Source organism: Aedes albopictus, chromosome 2 (genome assembly GCF_035046485.1).
Source record: "Aedes albopictus strain Foshan chromosome 2, AalbF5, whole genome shotgun sequence".
NCBI lineage: Eukaryota > Metazoa > Arthropoda > Insecta > Diptera > Culicidae > Aedes > Aedes albopictus.
The window spans coordinates 517,908,636-517,930,112 of NC_085137.1; the positions used below are offsets into that span (position 1 = coordinate 517,908,636).

General features: G+C 37.0%; 1 protein-coding gene across 16 annotated transcripts in view; it reads left to right on the top strand.

The window, feature by feature from the left end:
- The window catches only part of LOC109409684 (uncharacterized), a 179,608-nt gene that overhangs the window by 30,292 nt on the left and 127,839 nt on the right, over positions 1-21,477 (top strand). For 4 of the 16 annotated variants that reach the window (XM_062854602.1, XM_062854603.1, XM_062854599.1 and 1 more), the window contains exon 2: positions 15,751-16,024. The exons of 8 other annotated variants lie outside the window; for them this stretch is intronic. In XM_062854602.1, coding sequence (XP_062710586.1) covers positions 15,924-16,024 — 101 coding nt within the window. In that variant the 5' untranslated portion in view covers positions 15,751-15,923. Of the gene's footprint in view, positions 1-15,619; positions 16,025-21,477 lie in introns of those variants that run through there. 4 more of the 16 variants (XM_062854600.1, XM_062854601.1, XM_062854608.1 and 1 more) reach the window with 1 other exon arrangement.

The following is a 21,477-nucleotide window of genomic DNA, read 5'->3' on the forward strand; positions in this document are numbered from 1 at the left end:
TGATTCTGTTGTTATGAATTTGATATTCTCCTCTGCTCGGGTACTACGCACCGCATAATTTCTCTATAAATCGAATAATTAAATTATTCAACAGTAGCATCTTCTACTAAACCCACTTCATTTGTTCGGATATCTGTCATCCAAATGACCGGATTCCTACAGATAATCATTTTTTTGCAATTTCTCATCGTAATAGGCTGTTTTACCTCACGCAAATCCGTCAGTAAAAGGCCTAACTACTTTCCCACACCAAATTAGCAGTGCTGTATTGGTTCATTACAGCACTGATTTGCGTTGCTTAATGAACCATTACAGCACTGTTTTATGTTTGGATCAATTTAGTGATCTTTTGTGGACGCATTTTTGAAAAATTGTGGCAACTGCACAGTATAACCTGCTATGATCAGACTTTCTTAAACATGACTATGAACATCAGTGTGCAGTTTGATGAATAAGTTTTGTTGAAAACTACCCTTTAAGCGGTAATTTATGAAATTGCAAAAAACGTTGTACGCAACTCGGTGCAGAACTCGATTTTTACAGCACTCGTCGTAATTATCCAACTCGGCAAGCCTCGTTGGATAAATGTACGACTCGTGCTGTAAAAATCGTCATTCTGCACCTTGTTGCGTAAACTACTATTATTCATAATTGTGTTTCTTAAAAGATTCCTTCAGAAATTATTCACGGAATCCTTCTAAAGTTTAGAAATACCTCAAAGATTGGAAAGTTGAAAAATCTTTCACGAATTTCCTTTTTTTTTTCTTTTTGTTTGGGAATTTTAACTTAGGCTAATTCTCCCACCAATTGAAAGATTCTTTAAGATATTCTTCCAGTGATTCTATTAGAAATTTTCCTGGAAATTCCTTATGAGATCCCTCCATATTTTTCCCAAGCGTTCGTTAGAGAAATATTCTACGGGTTCCTTTGAAATTACTCCATGGACTCCTTCAGATATTACTCCAGGAGTTTGGTCTCAAATTTTCCCAAGGCTTCTTTCAGAAACTCTTCGAGTTGATTCTTCAGAAAATCTACCAGAGATTCATATTTCTGCCATGGAGTTTTTCAGAAAGTGCTCCAAAATTTCCTCTAAAAATTCCACAATGACTCCACTGGAAATTCTTCCAAATGTTCCTCCAAGAATTCTTAGAGAAATTTCTTGCTCGTACGCAGAAATATCTCGTGGGATTCCTTTAGAGAAAGATCTTCCAGAAATGGCTCAATAAAGTACTGGAAAAGCCCTTGAAAGAACCCCTGTAGGGTTTTTTTAAAGAAATCCCTGGATAATTTTCTAAATCCCTTAACTAAATTCTAGTAAAAAGGTATTACTTTAAAGATTTCCTGGATAAAAATTACTGAAGAAATTTTTGAAATTATTTCGGGAAGTTTTTCTGGACTTATTTCTGGGAGATACCCCCGTAAGATACCTCCTTAGAAAAAAAGAATCGTGAGGTATCTCATGGAGGAACTCTGGAAGTTAGTCCAAGCAGGGATTTGGAGAAATTTGTAGAGGAGTTTCTAATGGAAAGTTTAAGAAAATAAAGTCCCCAATACATTTCTGAGGGTTACCTGGAGGATTTTCTGAATGAATTTTTTGAAGAACTACTAGAGACACCTTTGGAGGAATTTTTGGAAGATTTGTTTCATATAATATATTAGTGGAGTAGTATACAAAAATCTCTGACAGGAGACATTTTTGAAAAAAATCTTGCCAAAATAAAAAAAAAAAAACAAGAAATTCTTTAGAGAACCACTTATAATTTTTTTTGAAGGAATTTTTAAAAGAAAACTGGAAGAGCTGGAGAACCTTCTGCAGGTAGGTAATCACAGACAAATTTATTGGCAAGGAATAGATTATGTAATAATTTCTGCAAGAGTTGCTAAGAAGTTCTTCGGAGAAATTCTTGAAGCATCGCAGATAAAAATTTCTGAAAGAGGTTGAATAAATTCTAAGCAATTCCTGCAATACTAAGCAATGCCTGGAAGATTATATGGAGAAAACTCTGAAACAATTTCTAAACTAAATTTTGAGAAATTTCTCAATGATTGCTTGAGAAAATCGCTTGATTTATGGAGTGATACATGAAGAAATCCTTTAGGAGAATTTTCAACTGTAATTTCTGCGAGAGTTACTTGGAAAATTTATAAATTTTTAGAGACAAACCCCTAAAGCAGTGATTCCCAAAGTGGGCGAAATCGCCCCCCTGGGGGCGAAAATCAGGCCCAGGGGGGCGAAAATTTGGGAAATCAAAATTGGGGGGCGAAAATACTAACAAGGGGGGCGATTTTCCAATGATTGGAAAACATCAACATCAGTATTGAATTACAAGTCGAAAATATCAACTGAATCATAAAAAATCCCGTCAAGTTTACAGTTCAATATTTGTCTGGAATAATAAAAAATGCTGTTACAATTAAACATCGGCTTTTTTTACAGAATTATTGGTATTTATGTGGACTCTTTGGCAAAATTGCTAGAAAAAAAAGACTGCCACACGTATTTCTGAAGGAATTTAACGAACATTCGTGAATCGTGATCAGTTTTTGTCAAAATTATGAAAAGAACAAAGTATTTTTTTCGCGAATTGATGAGCAAAATTCCGTTTCAACACGTAGGCGGATTTGACCATGGAATTTTCAAGCAAAAGCATGAGGTTCAGACGAATTTCAGAACACTTTTCTGATGGAATTCGTAACACAGTGTTTACAAAAAACTCCACACACAGTATTTGAAAATATTTCAGAGAAGTTTCTCGGAGGAATTGCAAACTTTACTGGAAGTTAATTTGAAAACATCTCAAACATCTGCGTAAAATTCCGTTCAAATCTAGTCATGCATGCTGCATATTTACTTATTTAATAATTTATTTGAAACACAGGAAGTATTCAAATTTATAAGGAACTCATTGGTTTGGATCTGCATTTGTATTTGGAGAAAGGTAACTACATTAGAAAATACACCGATATTTATTATTAATATTTTCCTGATTATCGAAACTTTCAGCCCTCGGCAACACACCGATATTTTTCCGAGTTGCACTTTTTCTCAAAACATATTTTTGTAATTGTTTCTATATTCTCCACCAGTTTTATTTGAAACTTGGGACCAAACATTGAGTCTGAGTTGTTGCAAAACAATGATTATTTATTTATTTATTTATTTATTTATTTATTTATTATTTATTATAAAGTGTACATTCATCGGACTAATTGTCCTAGTGAATATTTCTAAAACTATATGTAACATGAGGACAAAAAAGGACTAACGTGTATGTAAGGCCATTATCTTGTTCTTAAAACTAGTCGTCGAAGCGTTAAAATTAAAGAACTGCTGAACACGACAGAACTCGGTAATCATAGCTGGAATAGGAGCATTAATACCGTAGTTTGTTCTATGAAGCCCGACACGCAGAAGTGTTTGATTGCGTAAAATTCTCAAAGGAATGTGGAAAGGTAGTTGAGAAAGTAGAGAAGGAGAGTCGATTTCGCCTTTTAAAAGCTTCGCAACGAATACAGCCTTATTCACCCGTCTTCGGTGTTCAAGTGTGTCCATGTTCAGCAGTCGGCAGCGATCCTGATATGGCGGTAGATTTTCGGGATCCCTCCATGCTAAGTTTGCAAGCGCAAAGCGAAGAAATCGTTTCTGAACTCGTTCGATTCTTTCGATCCATGTGGTCTGGTATGGTGCCCACACAACATCCGCTGATTCTAGCATCGAACGTACGAGAGAGCAGTATAATGCTTTTAAGCAATACGGGTCGGTGAACTCACGCGAAATCTTGGTTATAAAGCCGAGTTGACGGTTGGCCTTATCGATAACGGAGCTAGTATGTTCGTTAAACGTAAGGCTGCTGTCCAATATAACGCCCAAATCTTTAACGACGGATACTCTTTCAAGTGATGTTCCATTGATGTTGTAGTCAAAAATGATAGGCGTCGATTTTCTGTTGAATGAAATCACACAACACTTTGAGATGCTCAAGGTCATATGATTCCGTGAACACCAGTCTGAAAAATCATTGATTGCGGATTGTAACAGTATGCAATCTTCCTCATCCCGAACGACGAAATAGATTTTGAGGTCGTCTGCGTATAATAATCTGCAACCCTTAGGAAGGATGTTGGTGACATCGTTAAAAAACAAAGAGAACAACAAAGGTCCAAGGTTGCTCCCTTGGGGAACGCCAGACTTGCATTCGAACTCGCGAGAATAATTTGCTCCAATTTTGACTCGTAATTTCCGACCCGTGAGATAGCTTCTCAACCAGTTAACCAAACGATCAGATGCTCCAATTTTCTTGATTTTTTCCACTAGAATGTTGTGACTGATACGGTCGAAGGCCGCGGTCAGGTCAGTATAGATGGTATCCACCTGCAAACCTTTTTCGATGCTCGAGAGACATGTCGTGGTGAAGTCAACTAAGTTAGTAGTCACTGATCTACCGGGAAAGAAACCATGTTGATCGGCTGAGATATAATTCTTCGTATGAAAGAACAGGAAGTCGTTCACGATGATCTCGAAGAGTTTTGATCCAGCACTGAGAGATGTTATCCCACGGTAATTTGCAATGTCACGTTTTGATCCTTTTTTGAACACTGGGAACATTACAGAGTTCTTCCAGACCTCAGGAAATTTTTGTTGACTCAGTGAAAGGTTGAATACAGTGTGTAGTGGAGCAAGGAGCGAGTTTATACACTTTTTGTAAACAACAGCAGGAATGCCGTCAGGACCAGGTTTGAACGAGGTTTTCAGCTTACTTGCAGCACGTAGGATCATGGAGTCAGAAACTTCAAAAATGTCGACGTCAACAGAATCGGCAGCAATATCAGAGACAGAACTTCTCACGTCAGTATCAGAACAGGCATCGTTATTGAATACGCTTGAGAAACGGTCGGCAAATAGCGAACATTTATCTGAAGAAGAAGCACAGTGCTTGTCGCCAAAAAACATGTTTACCGGCAGTCCGTTGTCCTTTCGCTTGCTGTTAACAAATGACCAGAAGGATTTCGGGTTACGACGAAGATTACTCTGCATGCGACGAACATAATTACGGTAGCAGGACGAGTTCATCGTAGTATACGCTCTACTGGACCGTTGGAACTCAATTTTAAAAGTTGGACAGCTGTTCCTACGCATTTTACGCAGGGACGCATTCTTTTTGCGCTTGAGTGTACGAAGTTCCTGAGTTTCCCAAGGTGGATATCGTGGTTTCCGCTTTTCAGGAACATGCCTCACCAACCAAGCATTTATCACACCGATGAGATGACAGACAGATGAATCCACGTCCGAACAATTATTCAAGAGCGACCAATCCGTAAGATGGAGATATTCATTCAGTGCATCGAAGTTTGTCTTTTTGAAGTCAAGTTGTCGATCATTGTCATCGGTGTTTATTTCTACGTCGAATCTAGGAATCAAAAGCTCCAGAGGCGGGTGATGAGATTCAGCCGCAATAAGCACATCTTTGGCTTCAGTTACGGAGTGGTCAGTGGAATTGCAAAATACCAAATCAAGAGTACGGCCATTATGATTACGAGTAGCATTCAGTTGGTGAAGATTGTGGAAGGCAGCACCGTCGATTATCGAGTAGCATGTGTTATTGAGAACGGAGTTTTGATAGTCCATAGTTACGCTACCATCCGTATCATTCGACCATTGGATCCCAGGGAGGTTATAGTCGCCAAAAATCAAGATTGTATCTTCAGGTGAACTAGAAGTGTCGATTGCACGAATAGATTTCAGGTGCGATTCAATGACTTGCTGATCGTTCGTCTTATCCGGAGGAAGATAAAACGATGAAATCTGGAGCTCGATTGGAATAGGTCGTATGTGCTTTTGTCGATATAAAATTCGATCAGTTTATTTTAGTCATTATAGCAATATGGCAGATATTTTGCAAACTTTAAATGATGGAATAGAAAGCCTGTTTTGTGAGGATTCTGCTGTATGTATAAACTTTGCTCAATTTCAACGGTTTTCGCTGTAATAAGCGAATCCAACTGATCGAATTTTTAATCGACAAAAGCACATACGACCTATTCAAATCGAGCTCCAGAAATATACAGAGCCTTACTATTGACATCAACTTTTACCCACACTTGTTCCAGACAACTGTCACAAACATGCATCTGTACAGAAGAGAAAGTTTTCTTCACCGCAACAATGATAAAATATTTGGTTGGGAATAACGAGTGTTCATAGGAGTTCACAGTCCGTTCTATTTCGATTGATCAATGCTGAAATAACAACGGTTTGAAAAGTAGGCACAAACACGATTTCAACTATATTTTTTCAAATGCGGAAAATCAACGCATTTATAAAACAATTTAATGAAAATGAGAGTGACAAAGATTAAGTTGCACTGTAGGGACTACTAGCTTTTCCACAGTAGCTCTTTTATAGGCTTATTAAGCTAAGCATAGTTTCAGCTTTCTGCTATAGACAAAACAAAACATAACCTAGGGGGGCGAAAATATTTTTTGGAAGCTCTAAGGGGGCGATACCTCCTAAAAGTTTGGGAAACATTGCCCTAAAGGAATCTCTGAAAGCATCTCTGAATCTCCGAAAATTTGATACTTTTAAAAAGCTTGTAGAAAAATTTCTAAAAAAAATTCTTGAAAAGTTTTTAGAAAAATTCCAAAAGCAAACTCTTGGAAGATAATATTTATGGAGGAATTTCGTTCTCAAAAAATTGTTTTTGAAGAATGTTTTTTTTTTGAAAATGGGTACATGTTTTGCCTTCAAATTTGTATAAGAATTCCTCCTTCCTGCTTCTAATTTCTCAAAAAAATATTAAAAAGATTCTTCTTAAAATTTGTTACGGGTTAATTCAGGATTTTTTTCCTGGTATTCCTCCAACAATTATTATTCCTCCTACAAATATTGGTTCAGAAATTCTTATATGTATTCCAAGTGTTCCTGCAGAAATTTCTTTAAAATGTCAGTCCAGCAGGATTTTAATTTAATTTTCTTGCTAGATTACATTTAGAAATGCTTGCAGGAATTCCTTCAATTATTTCTAAAGCAGTTCTTTCAAATACTCTTGCAAGAATTCCACTATTGATGCCTTCTGATTTTTTTTTAGGAATTCTTGCTGGAATTTCTCCAGAGGTCCTTTCAGGTTTTCCTCCGTATATTCTCCAGGGATACCAGATTTTCTCAGGCCTTTTTTTCTAAAACTCCTCAATGAATTATTCCTTGGCATTTCTCCGAAAATTCCTCTAGAAAATTCTCAAATGATTCTTCGGGATTTCTGCAAAAGTTTCTATAGGTAATTGGAACCATCTTAGCAGGGCTCCTATTTTGAACACTTTTCTGCTATAATTCAGCCAACTTTCAATCAATCTGCACAGTTTTTAGAACGCGATTAGGGGCTGTCCATAAACCACGTGGTCATTTTTTTGGGACTTCTCAAACCCCACCCCCCCTCCCCCCCTGCGTGGTCATTAGTCCATACAAAAATTTTTTTTCGTCCATACAAAATGGTCATTGGCCGAACCCCCCCCCCCCCCTTATGACCACGTGGTTTATGGACAGCCCCTTAGATACGTATAGTATCTAGCCGTGTACAAAATTTTAAAAGACACTACACCGTCCCAGACCAGAAGTTGTACAGACTGAACGATCGCTAATATTAGACAACGGACAACACACGAAACACCCAGTGGTCCAGTGGAGAATTTTCCGTTTGACGAAAAGCTTTCACCGACTGGAACGGAAATCGAACCCACACTTCAAGGCTTACGAAACGGCCAGACGACTGACGCTCCTAACCGCACGGCCACGATGCCTACATTAGAAGCCAATTGGTTTGGGATTGACTGAGTAAGAGCCAAAAGTGCCCAAAATACCGGCCACTCCCAAAGTGGCTCACTACACTAACCCATCCCTCCTTTATTCAGACCTGTCTTCAAGAGTACTTTCAAACATTTTTCCGACGATGTTACAGGAGTATTACCAAAGGTTTATTCCTTGGCACTTCTTATGGATGTTTCCAAGAAATAATTCTTGGAGTACCTGGTGAGGGGTTTTCAATTCTTTAAAGCAGTGCTTCCCAAACTGTGCGCCGCGGCGCCCTGGTGCGCCGTGAACACCTCTCAGGTGCGCCGCAGGCTCTTGGGAAAAAACACAAAGAACAAACTCTTATTATTGAAGGCAGAATTTTTAGCTGTTTTTGTATTGTTTTGTAAAACTAGTGTCATATCAAACCGTTTTTTGTATTCGATACCAATGTTTTGGCTTTTTTGTGGAAGACTTCAAAAGAAAGTCATTCAAAGGGATTTTCCCTCTTCAAAAATTTTCAATTAAATAGTAAATATTCCAGTCCACGAATGTTTTCCGGAATTTATTATGTCCTCATGAAACATTTAGATTTTTACTAAATTTTTATATATCCGAAATTTTGGAAATTTTCGTAGGTCTCTCAAATTGTTGGACTTTTTATGGTTCGGCTTAGTTTTCGATTTTATCAATAGCTTGTAATTCAAAGTAGGTATTTCCAGAAACTGTTTTGAAGTTCTTTCCATAATACTGTCAATCTCCAGGTCTTCGTGCTGTGTCAAACATTTCGGGACGATATTTTTACTTACATCACTATCATAACTTGTTAGTTTGTCTCTATGATTAAGATTTCCTACTATAGACTGGTGTAGCCCCTTATCGTGAAAAATCTGCGATAATCTATGTGTCGATTTCATGCATGATTCTGAAACCGCTTTTTTTGAGTTGTTGAGTTGAGTTTTTTAAGTACCGAATACAAAAACATGACCCTTCACCGTCACTGTCAGCCGTTCTGACAGGTTCTGAACAATTCATTTTTATATCTATTTTCCCTTAAATTTGGTAATCTAGGTACTTTATTTAAAAATTAAAAGTTTTTCAATGCAATCCTTCAGAAATCTAAAATTTGTATTATGTTCTGCGAATCTTTAAGCAAACTTTCTTTTTTTTTATTATAAAAAAGCATGACATTGAAGGCTTTTTGCGATTTATATTTGTAATTTTGAACTGCAGGTGTTCAAATTATTAAAATTCTTTGTAAAAAGTTGTTGGTGCGCCGCGAAAATTTTTAAAAATTTCAAAAGGCGCCGCGGTAGCAAAAAGTTTGGGAACCTCTGCTTTAAATATTTGTTCAAAAATTCCTTACTCTTAGCAATTAGCTCAAAAATTCCTTGAAGAATTCGTCCATGACCATGGTTTTCAAAAATATATGTAGGACTTCTTCTTGTAACTTCAGGAGTGCTTTCAGAGATTGTTTCAGCAGTGATTTCTTTAGAATCTCTCTAAGGTGAAAATACGACGAAGCCACACCTCGAATTTTCAAGAGCACAATTCGTAAGAAACACATAACGGCTTGCGCTGAACAGTTGTTCGATTGATTACCCGCTGGTGGTAACCAATCGATAAACTTTTTAGTTCCGATTGTCATGTGATTCTTCAGATTTGTGCTCTTGGAAATTCTAGGTGTGGTTGCGTGATATCTTCACCCTAAAATCCTTTAGAAATTACTCCTCAAATTTCCAGACTTGCTCCAGAAGGTTTTAATCATTTTGTTTTTGTATTTCTCCAGAAACATCTATCGAATTCCTTCAGGTACTCCCCCAAGGAAAGAAATCCCTTCAGGATTCCCTGAAAGTACCGCACCTGAGAATCACTGAAAGTACTAATATAAAAATTCCTGGAGGTATTGTTGCTGGATTTTCTGAATAAATTTCTAAAGTTATTTTGGAAACATTCCTGCGGATACTTCCTGTTGAAATTCCTGAAGAAAATTTGCAAGTACATGGAAATCTTCTATGGATTTCTTCCACAATTGATTCATGGATTCCTGCTGAAATTAATCCACGAACTCGGTATAATTTCTATCAGAATCTCCTCCAGTGGTTGAATTTCAGAAATGCTGCCAAATATGATTTAACTAGTTTCTCCTAGGCTACCTTCAGATATTCCCATCAAGAATCGAATTGATTTCTAGGGGTTTCTTTTGAAACTCAACCAGTAATTACTCTAGAAATTCTTTTGGGGATTCCACAAGACTTTTCATAAAATCTAATAAAGAATCTTTCATAAGTTTTCTGTTTTTTTTCAGAAAATTTTCCATTGATTCCTTCAAAAAATCGTTCAGGTATTTTTTACAGGAAGTCCACCGGATATTTGTTCAGGAATTTTCCTAAACATTCCTTTGATAATTTTGGAATGAATGTGACAAGGACTTTTTTTTAGGAATTAATCCAGAAAACCCTGCAGAAATTCTTCAAACATTCTTAAATTATTGCTTTTAGTAATTCAAACAAGACTTCCTCCAAAGATTCATGTAAAAGTTCATACACAAACTCCTTTCAGGGTTTCCTCCAGGTATATCTCCATGAATTTCTATAGAAATTTATCTGGCATTTCCTGTAAGGATAACGCTAATAATTTCTACACGGATTCTCTAAGATATTTATTCTAAAATATTTCTTCTAAGTATCTACGGAAATTCCTTTAGAATTACAGGTCGGACTCGATTATCCGGGGGTTCAATTAACCGGGGGCTCGATTATCCGTGGCTCGATTATCCGGCAAAAATGGCTCGATTATCCGGGGAAAAGTTTGTTTATGCTTTGTTTACAAGATTTAAGATTATAATATGTCAAAAAATGTGATAAACATCAAATACAACACCTGAAAATTGGATTTAACCTATTTGAAAATTGTTTTTATTTTTGGCCAAAATTTCATTTTCGAAAAACATGGTTATAATAATACCTGACGTTAAGTTTAGGCACTACAACGTCATGTATGTTAGCTTCTATGTTTAACGAACAATTTTTGATTGAAGAACATCAAAAATAAAAGAAAAGAAGCATGGCTCGATTATCCGGGTGATTCGATTATCCGGGGTGAAATAATTTTGGAGTCACCCGGATAATCGAGTCCGACCTGTATCTCAAGAGTTTTTTTTCTAGTGATCTTTACAGAAGTTTATCTATGCGTTTCTCCAGGTACTTCCCAAGGGTTTTTGTTTTCAGAAATTCGTCCACACATTTCGTCGTCCACAGGAAATTCTGAAAATCAACCAAGAATTTTATCATTAGATTTCTGCAGGAATTTTCCAATGAATACCTCAACTTTTTTTCTATGAATTCCTTTAAGGATTTTCCGAGAAGTTCTCTAGGTATTTCTCCAGGCAGTTCTTAAGAAATTTCTCCTTAGATTTGTTCAAGGATTGCCCTGGGAATTTATCAGGTATTGGTCCAGAGATTCATTTGAAAGGGCTTCCTAAGATTTCTACAGTGATTCTTTTGGAAATTTCTCCAGAAATTCTTTCACTATTCACTTTTGCGATTCCTTTTGAAATTCTTTGAAAAACATAGGGTAAAAACACTAGATTTCACCCCCATGAAATTCTGCTCTAATCTTCGCCACTTCATACATTAAAAATGGAACTTGTATGGTGGGGCGAAGACTAGAGCAGTGGCGAAGTCTAGTGCTTTTACCCTATTATTATCGGTTTATGAGTTTCAGCAAGAGTTTTCTTCAAACGTTTTTACATGGAGTTTGTCAGAAATTCAAAAGAATTATTGAGAATTGATAGATCCCTGCATAATTTTTCGGATATTCTTCAAGGGATTTTCAGAAGTTTTTCCAGAAATTGTACAAAAATAACAGTAGAATTATTTAAAGAATCCATGGAGAATTTTCTCAAAAAATCTCTTGAAAATCTCTTGGATATATAGTATTGTTCCAATTTTATCACGCCCTTTTCAAAAATGCTCTAAAGTTTTCTACAAAGTCTATACGCATTTTCAATATTTTTACGTTGCAAAACGTGCCTTCCACATTTATCTCGAAGAAGAGAAGAAACACTTGTTCTCAAATGTAACAGAAAATGAATGAAAAATGATGGACTGATGCGCAGAGGGCCTGATAAAATCGGAACATTACTGTAGTGTGTAGAGGAGTTTCGAAATCCTACAAGAAATTCTTGTAATTTTTCTGGAGGAATTCCTGGACAAAAAATAGTGAAACAATTTCTGAAGTTATCTCCGGAGCAATTCTGGGATGAATGCTCAGGAGAATTTCTGAAGTAGCACTTTAAGATATCCCCTTTACTCTCAGAGAAACTTCTAGAGCAACAATGCAACCCAAGGAACAATCACTCATTTAACCAACATTGCAATGACATTTTTATTCCACATTTGATTAAATTACAGTTTAACATTTTTTCATCACAGCTTGTAAACAGGCGTTATTCAAACAAAAGTGGAGAAGTTATTCAACAATCTTTTCTGCAAGCGCGATACAGGCTTTACAGTAGGAAGTAATCTGTGTTATATCAGCCTCATATTAAACTTGTATTTATCTATAACTAGCTGTCCCGGCAAACTTTGTCTTGCCAGTCTTGTGGTGGTTTGACAACTGTTGAGGTTATCGCAGCAACGCACTCTAGATTGATTTCATTTCGATCACGCCAAATTTCTTCCCGGTACATCAAAAATCAGTATTTTCTCAATTTTCATATTTTTTTAAAGAATTTTCGTAACTTTTTCTGCATATAAACACAGCCACCATGAAAACGAATCTAACCATGCAAGATTCATTCAGATCGGTTCAGCCGTTCGTGACTTTTGTTGCCTCAAAGGGAAGTCAAACTCATTTTTATATATGGTTATCTATATACTAGCTGTCCCGGCAAACGTTGTCTTGCCAAGCTGTGGTGGTTTGACAACTATTGAGCTCATAACGTCACCGCACTCTAGATTTGTTTTATTTTGATCGTGTTGATTTCCTTCCCAGCTCACGAAAATCAGTATTTTAGAAATTTTCTTACTTTTCTAGTTTATTTTCATAACTTTTTATACATATAAACACAGCCACCATGAATACGAATCGAACCGTGCAAGAGTCATGCTGATCGGTTCACCCGTTCGGGAGTTTTGTTGCCTCAAAGGAACATCAAACTCATTTTTATATATATAGATAGATATGCTGCGAAAACAAAAACAAATTAAAGTGCGAGGTGCAATTATATCCCCATCATGTTTATTTGTCGCATCTAAACGCATTTATAACACACAAGCTCTTCTAAAAAATTCTCAACTTGGGATTTGAACTCGTGATCTCCCAATCACCCGTCACATGCCTTACCGTCTACTCCATCCTGGAGTTAGTAAGTTACTCGCTGAGAGTGAAACATCTTCACAAAGCTGTGAATGATCAATATTCAGATTTATGAAAGGTTGTAAATATTTATTAAAAAAAAAAGTTGTGAAGATGACTATTACTTTAAAATTGCTATGAAAATAAGCACATGTTTCCAATATTTCGCATTGGTGTGCAACAAACATCAATACATATTTAATAATGAGGATCGTTCCAGTACTGTTCTATTATAAACACTTTGATTTGTTGTTCAATCGAAAAGTGATAATCGAATAGTTCGATATGCGTGCTTATTTATCACTTTGAATTGTTCCTTCTTTGAAGGAAGAAGTGAATTATTTGGAATGGAATTCTAATTTCGGTAATTTGACCGTATCCATGTACAGGGGATACTCAAAATAACTGGGACAGGTAAAATTTCACATTTAAAAAAATGTTCAACTCGCTGTAACTTTTCGAAAAGGGCATCAAATATTCTCAAATTTTTACTCTAAGCTCATCAACTAGTATTGTGTATCAGTGGTTTAAATTTGGAAAAGATCGGGCCATTCTACACGAAGTTATAAAGAATTTAGAAAAGGGTATAATTATTCAATAGCCAACTTTGAGCTGTTATATCTCCGGATTCAATAAACCGAATGCAATGAAATTTTGATTATTTATGACTAATATAATGAACTTTGAAAAACAGTTGACTTAATTTGAAATCTATATAAATAAAAATGGATTGGTGTTTGTATGTCACGAATAGGCTCGGGAACGGGCCAACGGATCTGGACCATTCTTTCAGTATTTCACTCACACATTAATTCCATGTATTTTCAGTAAATTTATCCATTTTTCATTTGCATCCCATTACTTTTTCAATTTAATGAGGACTATTTGGTTGCTTTCCTTGGAAACATAAATATATTCAATTCAATTAGAGGGAATTTAAATAAACCATAATTACTATCTCGAATTTTGAAACGATGATGAAGTTTTGGATAAATTGGTGTTACATTAGAAAAATAATCTAATCGAAATAATTTTCTTTCGTGTGAGGAATTTTAGTCAAATGTTTTAATAGCTCATTATATAAGTCATGAATGATCAGAATTTCATTGCATTCGGATCTATGAATCCGGAGATATAACAGCTCAAAATTGACTATCGGATAATTATACTTTTTTCAAGAACCTTTATAACTTTGTGTAGAATGGCCCGATCTTTTCCAAATTTTGATCACTGATACGCTACTAGTTGATGAACTTACAGTAAAAACTTGAGATTATTTAAGGCCCTTTTCGAAAAGTTACAGCGATTTGAACATTTTTTGAAAAGTGAAAATTTTACCTGTCCCAGTTATTTTGAGTATCTCCTGTACAAGCCAAATGTTCCAAACAAAAAAAAAACAGCTATTTTATTTGGATTGTAAAAAAGAAGAGCATACAATTCCTAAATTTAAATCCATGCATATCTGGTTGGCTTTCCTGTTTTCTGTTTTTATCCGTCTGTCTGTATGATAATCCTCTACAGAGTATTCAAGTGGCTATTGTTTCGAAGAAAATCTGAACTTAAACATTGAAAGCATTCAACATTCTTATCAATGTCTATCTTTTGCGGTTTGATAAGAAAATTGGTTTGAGCAATCGACATTCCTCCTTTTAAATTATCTGACATATTTTTAGATATCATTTCACTTTGATTATGTTTGAGCCAACTTGCCAGTAATCTCGTAAAATCCAGTAAATTATTTCCACATCCTGCCATTTGTTAGCTACATGCATATGTAGAGAATGTCTATGTTATTCCAAATTATTATGAATAATAGATTGTGATCTTACCGGGTAGAAATTCCTATTCAGTTTGTCCTGAAGTACCTACATGCACACACTGCTTCATCGATAAAGTGCACGGTTGCTACCATTCACTACACCTCGCATTATTGTGTACTCTACTCATTGAACAGTGAAAGTATTTGTCACACACGACCGAGTCAAACAAGCAATTAACAAACCTTGGCACCTTCCACTTGGTGCAAATGTTTTCTTGTCTGCGGTGTCTGCTTGTCGCAAGCCCTTTTGCAATATCCGAGGCAGCAGCAGCAGTGAATAAATCACCGCGGTACCGGGAGCTCTAATGAATCTCTACTCTGATGATCACCCTAATGGGCAATAAGTGATCGTTGTGTTTTTCTCTCTATTGTGTAATCGCTGTACCGATGCGATGGCTGGGATTGTTGTGGTTCCACTGCACCAGCTCGGCGTTTCCCAAAAAAATAATATTGACTTTCGACCCATTGACAAATGAATGCAAAAATAAATAATAAAAAGGCTGCTTGGTGTGATCTTAACATCTAGATTGCGCTTTGGGGCAATCATACCGAACGATGGCAGTCTAAAAGTTTTTGGGTTTGTTCGTTTGCACTCTTGTGAGAAATTTGAGGCAATTAAATAATTGCTTATTGTTGTTTTCAAAAATGTCTAAATGCAGTTGACCGAAAAACGATGCTTGGGAAATCAAATGCAAATACAGTTCAACGTTCAACATTCGACATCAAAAAGTCATGTATGTCATTAAGTGTCTAAAACATCGGGTGGGAAAATCGTGATCCGAATCTACAGAGCCACCAATGAAGAAGTTTAGTTTGGAGATCTTGCACAAGTGTTACACAACTGTATACCGACGACGGTGAGGAAAGTGACTTAATGAGTTCCGGTGGAAATAAATCCGACCCAAAGATCCAGAAAAGGGGTGATCTAACACCTCGTACGGTACCTACAACTCCGACCATACAATGTTCAACGAACTGAAATTCACCCCGGGCGTTGGGTTTTCGCTGCTGATTGGAGCTGTCGGCAGCGTTTACCTTATCGTGCAGAGCCACAGATATTTCAGGTAAATATATCATCTTTCTGTGAAGACAATGCTTCCGTGACATTTATCAAATTGGAACCGCCTTCCATACAATTAGACATCATCGAAGCTGGCTATCATTTTGCCTGAGCAACCGAACCAAGGCCTACTAGCTACATCTGCCAATGAACCACATAACGTGATGTGAATATGCTAATTAACTCTTCTCAGCTCTTTGAATGGCAGTAGGCCGGCTGAGGGGCGGGTCGCATAATAGCTCTCAAGTTACCTCAAACGTACGCGCTATACTGTCGCCATCATTGCGTAGCACTAACCTCGTTGCATGTGGTAACTGATGATTGAATCGGTTTTAAGAAATAATTTTCATAAACGGTGACGTTTATGATTTGTGAATCAATGGAAAAGTTCTTGGCGATCATCAGAGCTTCATAGGGGCCAAATAGTCAATCTAAAAGTAGAAATTAGAATTGTACTTTATGCAAAAAAAAAGTTCTCTTTATAGTTGAAGCGACTTAAGGACAGACTTGGTAGAATCCCAAAATGGCCGCCACAATAACCGACTTTGGAACCTACTCACGATTTCGAAGACACATAACCAGCGCACCTGAGCTTTTCATTTTAAGCTTATTACAAGTGAGCAAGAATAGAATAATAAAATGCATTGTAGTTTGAAGCTTGCTTCTTGAGATTTGTGCGTCTGAAGTTTCGATGCACTGTTAAAGCGGGATTTCAAGACGTTTGTCCTTAAGAGCAGAAAACTTATGCCGTTTTTCTTCCAATCTGGATTGGAATAGCATCAGATCATAGTTTCAACCCTAACCCGACGTGGGTTTACTTATGCGGCAATTTGTTTAACGTTCGTTTGTTTACTCATTTTCCGCCAATCCAGGATAAGAAAAAAATGGCATTAAATTGTTGATACCTACACTGTGTTGCATAATTGATTAGAAAATCGTCGATTTTCATACAAAATGGCCAACTTTGAGATACTGTAACTATGGTTTGCTTAATTTTTGACACGGAACTATTGACGATTTCATGAATTTCCAGACTCTAGTGCAGTTTTGTTTTAGTGAGATACAATTTGCGCGCTCAGTAATGTTAGTAGGCGTATGCTTCATCATGTTTGACATTTTACCAAAACAAGGGAGACGAACTCACAGAATATCTTGCATACCTTCAACGAGCTAGTTTTCTTCGTGCAGATTTCGTGTTCTGCTTGCGGTTTGACCAAAATAGTTTTTTTTTCTACTTATTCGTTTATTTGGAAGGCTCGGGCGCCACATGGGCATAACTGAGCCGAAATCTTTTGTTTTTACATTTTACAATTTATTACTGCCTTAATATTATGTCAGTTTGGGAAGCCGAAGTACTCGCGGCTGTTTCGAGGTTAAGGATTAAAGAAAAATGGGAAGGAGGGATTTATGGGTTTAAACCTAAATTATTTGCTAACTTATACTAAAAACATTGATGGGACAAATTGTCCATATCTGTAACGGAACCAAAAAGAAAGGACTTTATCGGTAGACAACGACAAGAAGAGGACAAACGGAAGGGAGGCGACGACAGACAGGGGCGAACAACAAAACCAAAAGGCGGATAACGAAAACAAGGAACGTACTACATCAAACTCTGACATCAACAAGTTTCAAAAACTGGTAAATCAGGTTCATGTATTCTAAATGAAGTCCTGCCAACGCTTCTCTAACGGGTTTCTGTTGTTTTCCTCGGATCCGGAGAATTTCATGCAGCTCAGATCTGACCTCACGATACTCATTGCATCCCCACACGACATGTTCGATATCCATGCACAGATATCGATACACAGAAATTGCTTTCTGAGAGCCCAATACGGAAGGTATGTGCGTTCAACAAATAGTGGTTGGATATCAGCCGACACATTACACGAATGAAATCGCGACCTAAATCCAACCCTTTGAACCAGTGACGGCAATTGTCAAATTACGGTCGTCTGCACCGACGCCCAGCGGCGCCAGCGTCGTTGATTTGTTTTTGTTTTGATAGTCGTCTTGACAACCCGAGCGGAATTCTCAGAAATGTATGCTTTCGAAATTCTATTGACCGCTGTCTGCTGAACTTCAACCACCTACTGATACTCAAAATCAGTATTTTCAATTTCAACTGATTCGTTTTAATTAAGCACGATGCAGAAGCAAAAATGCAGTTGTTTTGCATCACTCACCAAAAGTAACTATAATGCATTGAATTAAGGTAACATATCGGTAGTTGCATGCCTAAAACTATAATAAATCAATTCCAAATTGAAATATTCATATTCGAATTCGACGAGCTGAAGTTCAGCTGAACTGAGCTTCAACTGCTGTGCATGACACCACAAGATGCCGCTGTCATTGTCTCGTCTCTTCATTGTCATGTTCATTCTCGGCCTCGTGTCTATGGGTAACTGTGCTTGTTTATTTGTGTTCGTTTTCGCACAAATTGAACATCTTTGTGCTGATTTTTTTCGAAACTGCTTTGAACCATAGTTTCTTCGATACCTGTGGAATGATGGAGTGCAACCATCTACCCATCTCTCCATTTGTGTTGCCAGCTGATCAAGGTCTCCTGACGGGCCAATCCAAAAAAATCGTCGAAGGCGATATGACGCTCGTAAATATCGCCTTCGCTAGCGCCCACCTTAGTCAATGAGTACGCTTTCTCATTGCCCGGAATCGAGCAATGTGACGGGACCCAAGCTACGGTGATGGTGTATGAACGTTTGGACAAAGCACTCAAGACTTGGCATATTCCATTCAGGAAGAACGCTGAGTGCTTTATCGGTTTCATTGACCGAACAGCCTCCAGAGAGCTTAGACTGTCGGTAAAAATGAAGTAGTGCTCAGGAGGAAGAGTGCTAACGTACTCTAAGGTGTAGAATAAAGCCGCTAGCTCAGCAACGTATACCTAACAGGGCTTTTGAAGCATGAAGGCGGCGCTATGAAAATCGTTGTAGACACCAAAACCAGTTGAATCATTTGTCTTTGAACCATCTGTGAAGAACTGTCTGTCCCCGCTTATATGCCCGAACTTACTTGCAAAGATTTGCGGAATACACATGGAACTAATAGATTATGGTATTCCATGGACCTCATCCTTCATGGACAGATCAAAATTCACAGAGGAACTGCCGAAGTCTGAGAAGTTGTCACGATTGGTGTTTGCACAGGGCAATATGCGAACATAAAAATATGTCACTACAACAACAACACGATGCAGAGAATGTACACGCGCATGAAAGGGACAACCGAAAAACAGCAGAGGAGCAACGTCATATACAGCTTAAGATGTCAACAATGCGAAGCTTTGTATGTGGGGTTAACTACGAACAAACTACAGACACGACTCTAAGGACACAAATCGGACAAAAGCAAACTCGATAAAGTTATGGACATGCAAGATGAGGACTACAAAAAGATACAACTTGACCAATGGAAAGAAAGGACGGCTATAATGCACCACAGCGCAACGACAGGGCAAACATTCGACTACTCCAACCCAGCAATACTAAACACCAGCAATAAACCATCCAAGACTTCCCATCCTAGAAATTTGTCACATTCTAACGACGAAAAACATAAACAAACGGGCCGATACGGACGGGTTTTGTATCAGTTATACAGGAATCATGCACTTACTAAAAAAGTACCATCATCACAATAACACTGATAGCAATAGGGTAAGGGAGGTATTTTGGACCCCTTTAGGAAGTGGATGAACAATTCAGCGAAAAGAGAAAGTTTCTACTTCAAAATATGGATAATTTCAGTAGGCATTACGTAGAGCAACATGTTTTATATCGAAAAAGGCCAACCAGAACTTAAAATTGTTGTAGTAAATACAAGAAATATCAAAACTCCTGAAGGATCTTGGGATTCTGTTTTGGACCACCTGATTTTATTTTGGACCACCAAGTGCACATATTTTGGCCCACCAAATTAAACTTCTATTGATTGATGAAATGAATGCCACCTCAACAAAAATTTAAACATAGTTAAAACTACGTGAAGTTTACATCTTTTCTATTCATTTTTTGAGACAGGGAACATTTAAAAATTACGTAATGATAAAAAAGATGAAATTTTGTTGCAATTGCCAGTTTTTACGCAAGTATGATGTTTCATACAAAAAATGTTACGCAAAACGTGTATTTATTAACTATTGCATGACGTCAGTCACCATGCATAAATTACGTAACGCTTCATAGAAGTGTGAAAGTCTAGTGATTTTACTAAATATAAAGGCGTTCCACACATATTGTAATGAGTGGAATGGCCATCAAAAATGAAGTAATTTGAATGATACGTAAATTATCAAACATACATTAGATAACACATTGTCTCAGTCATCAACTGATCGCCGAGAAGGACAACTTTTCTAAACTGGATGACTGAACACCTGAAAATTTCAACTTGTCGAAAAGTTGTTAGGACACAAATCGAATCGAAATTTTTAACTTGGCGAAAAGTTGTTAGAACAAATCGAACCCACAACAATCTCATTATAAAATTAACGTATAACAACCCAGATCACGGAAGGTCCCAACTTATTCTATTTATCTGTTTTCAGAGTACATTACATTGGCATGAATATTTTCTCCCTTTAGAAGGAACTGGAGAGATGGATCTGATAGGTGGTCCAAAATATGTCCACATCTGATTATGTTGAACATATTTTGGCCATACCTCAAACCACCATTTTAGTAAATATTATCGCTCAACCGAGGTTAAGAACAGTTTATTTTGAGTTCTTACAAGGCCCTAACTACATTCACATGAACTAAATATTTATTTGTAAAATTTAATACCTCTTCGAATCCGACTACAAATTTGTAACCTTCTTTGTTTTTGGTGCTTTTCCGTGCGTTTCATTGGAAGTGAAAACATTTTCCCTATTTTTGATACTGAACAGCATTTTAACTGACATCCAAAATAAAGGTCATCACGTATTTGAATACTTTTCGTGTTCCATTAAAAAATTACCCAGATTTAGTAGAGATTATGTGATAAATATCATAAAACTCTCTAGGTGGGCCAAAATACCTGCCCGGTCCAAAATACCTCCACTACCCTAGACCAACCTCCTCACTAACACAATCACAAAATCAGAATCAGGAACCATGTTAAAAAACTGGAAAACATTAGACTCGCCTACACCCGACAGTGAAACAGTAAAAATAGTGCAAAGAAAACGCCAAATACTCCCGCTAGAACAACATACAATACCGTTGACCGTTCAGAACCACCTACAACAGATTCCACAAATGTTTGAACGAAAATGATAACGCGACAGGCTAAAAATATTAGGACAAGAGCGAACAATTCTTTGTAAACAATTTAAAACAGACTATAAAAATGTAAATTTAATCACCTTTATGTTTGTAAAATTGTTTTATGTGTAACTTTATATGTCAAATACGAGTCCAATTATTGTCCTTATTGTTAATAAATTATAGA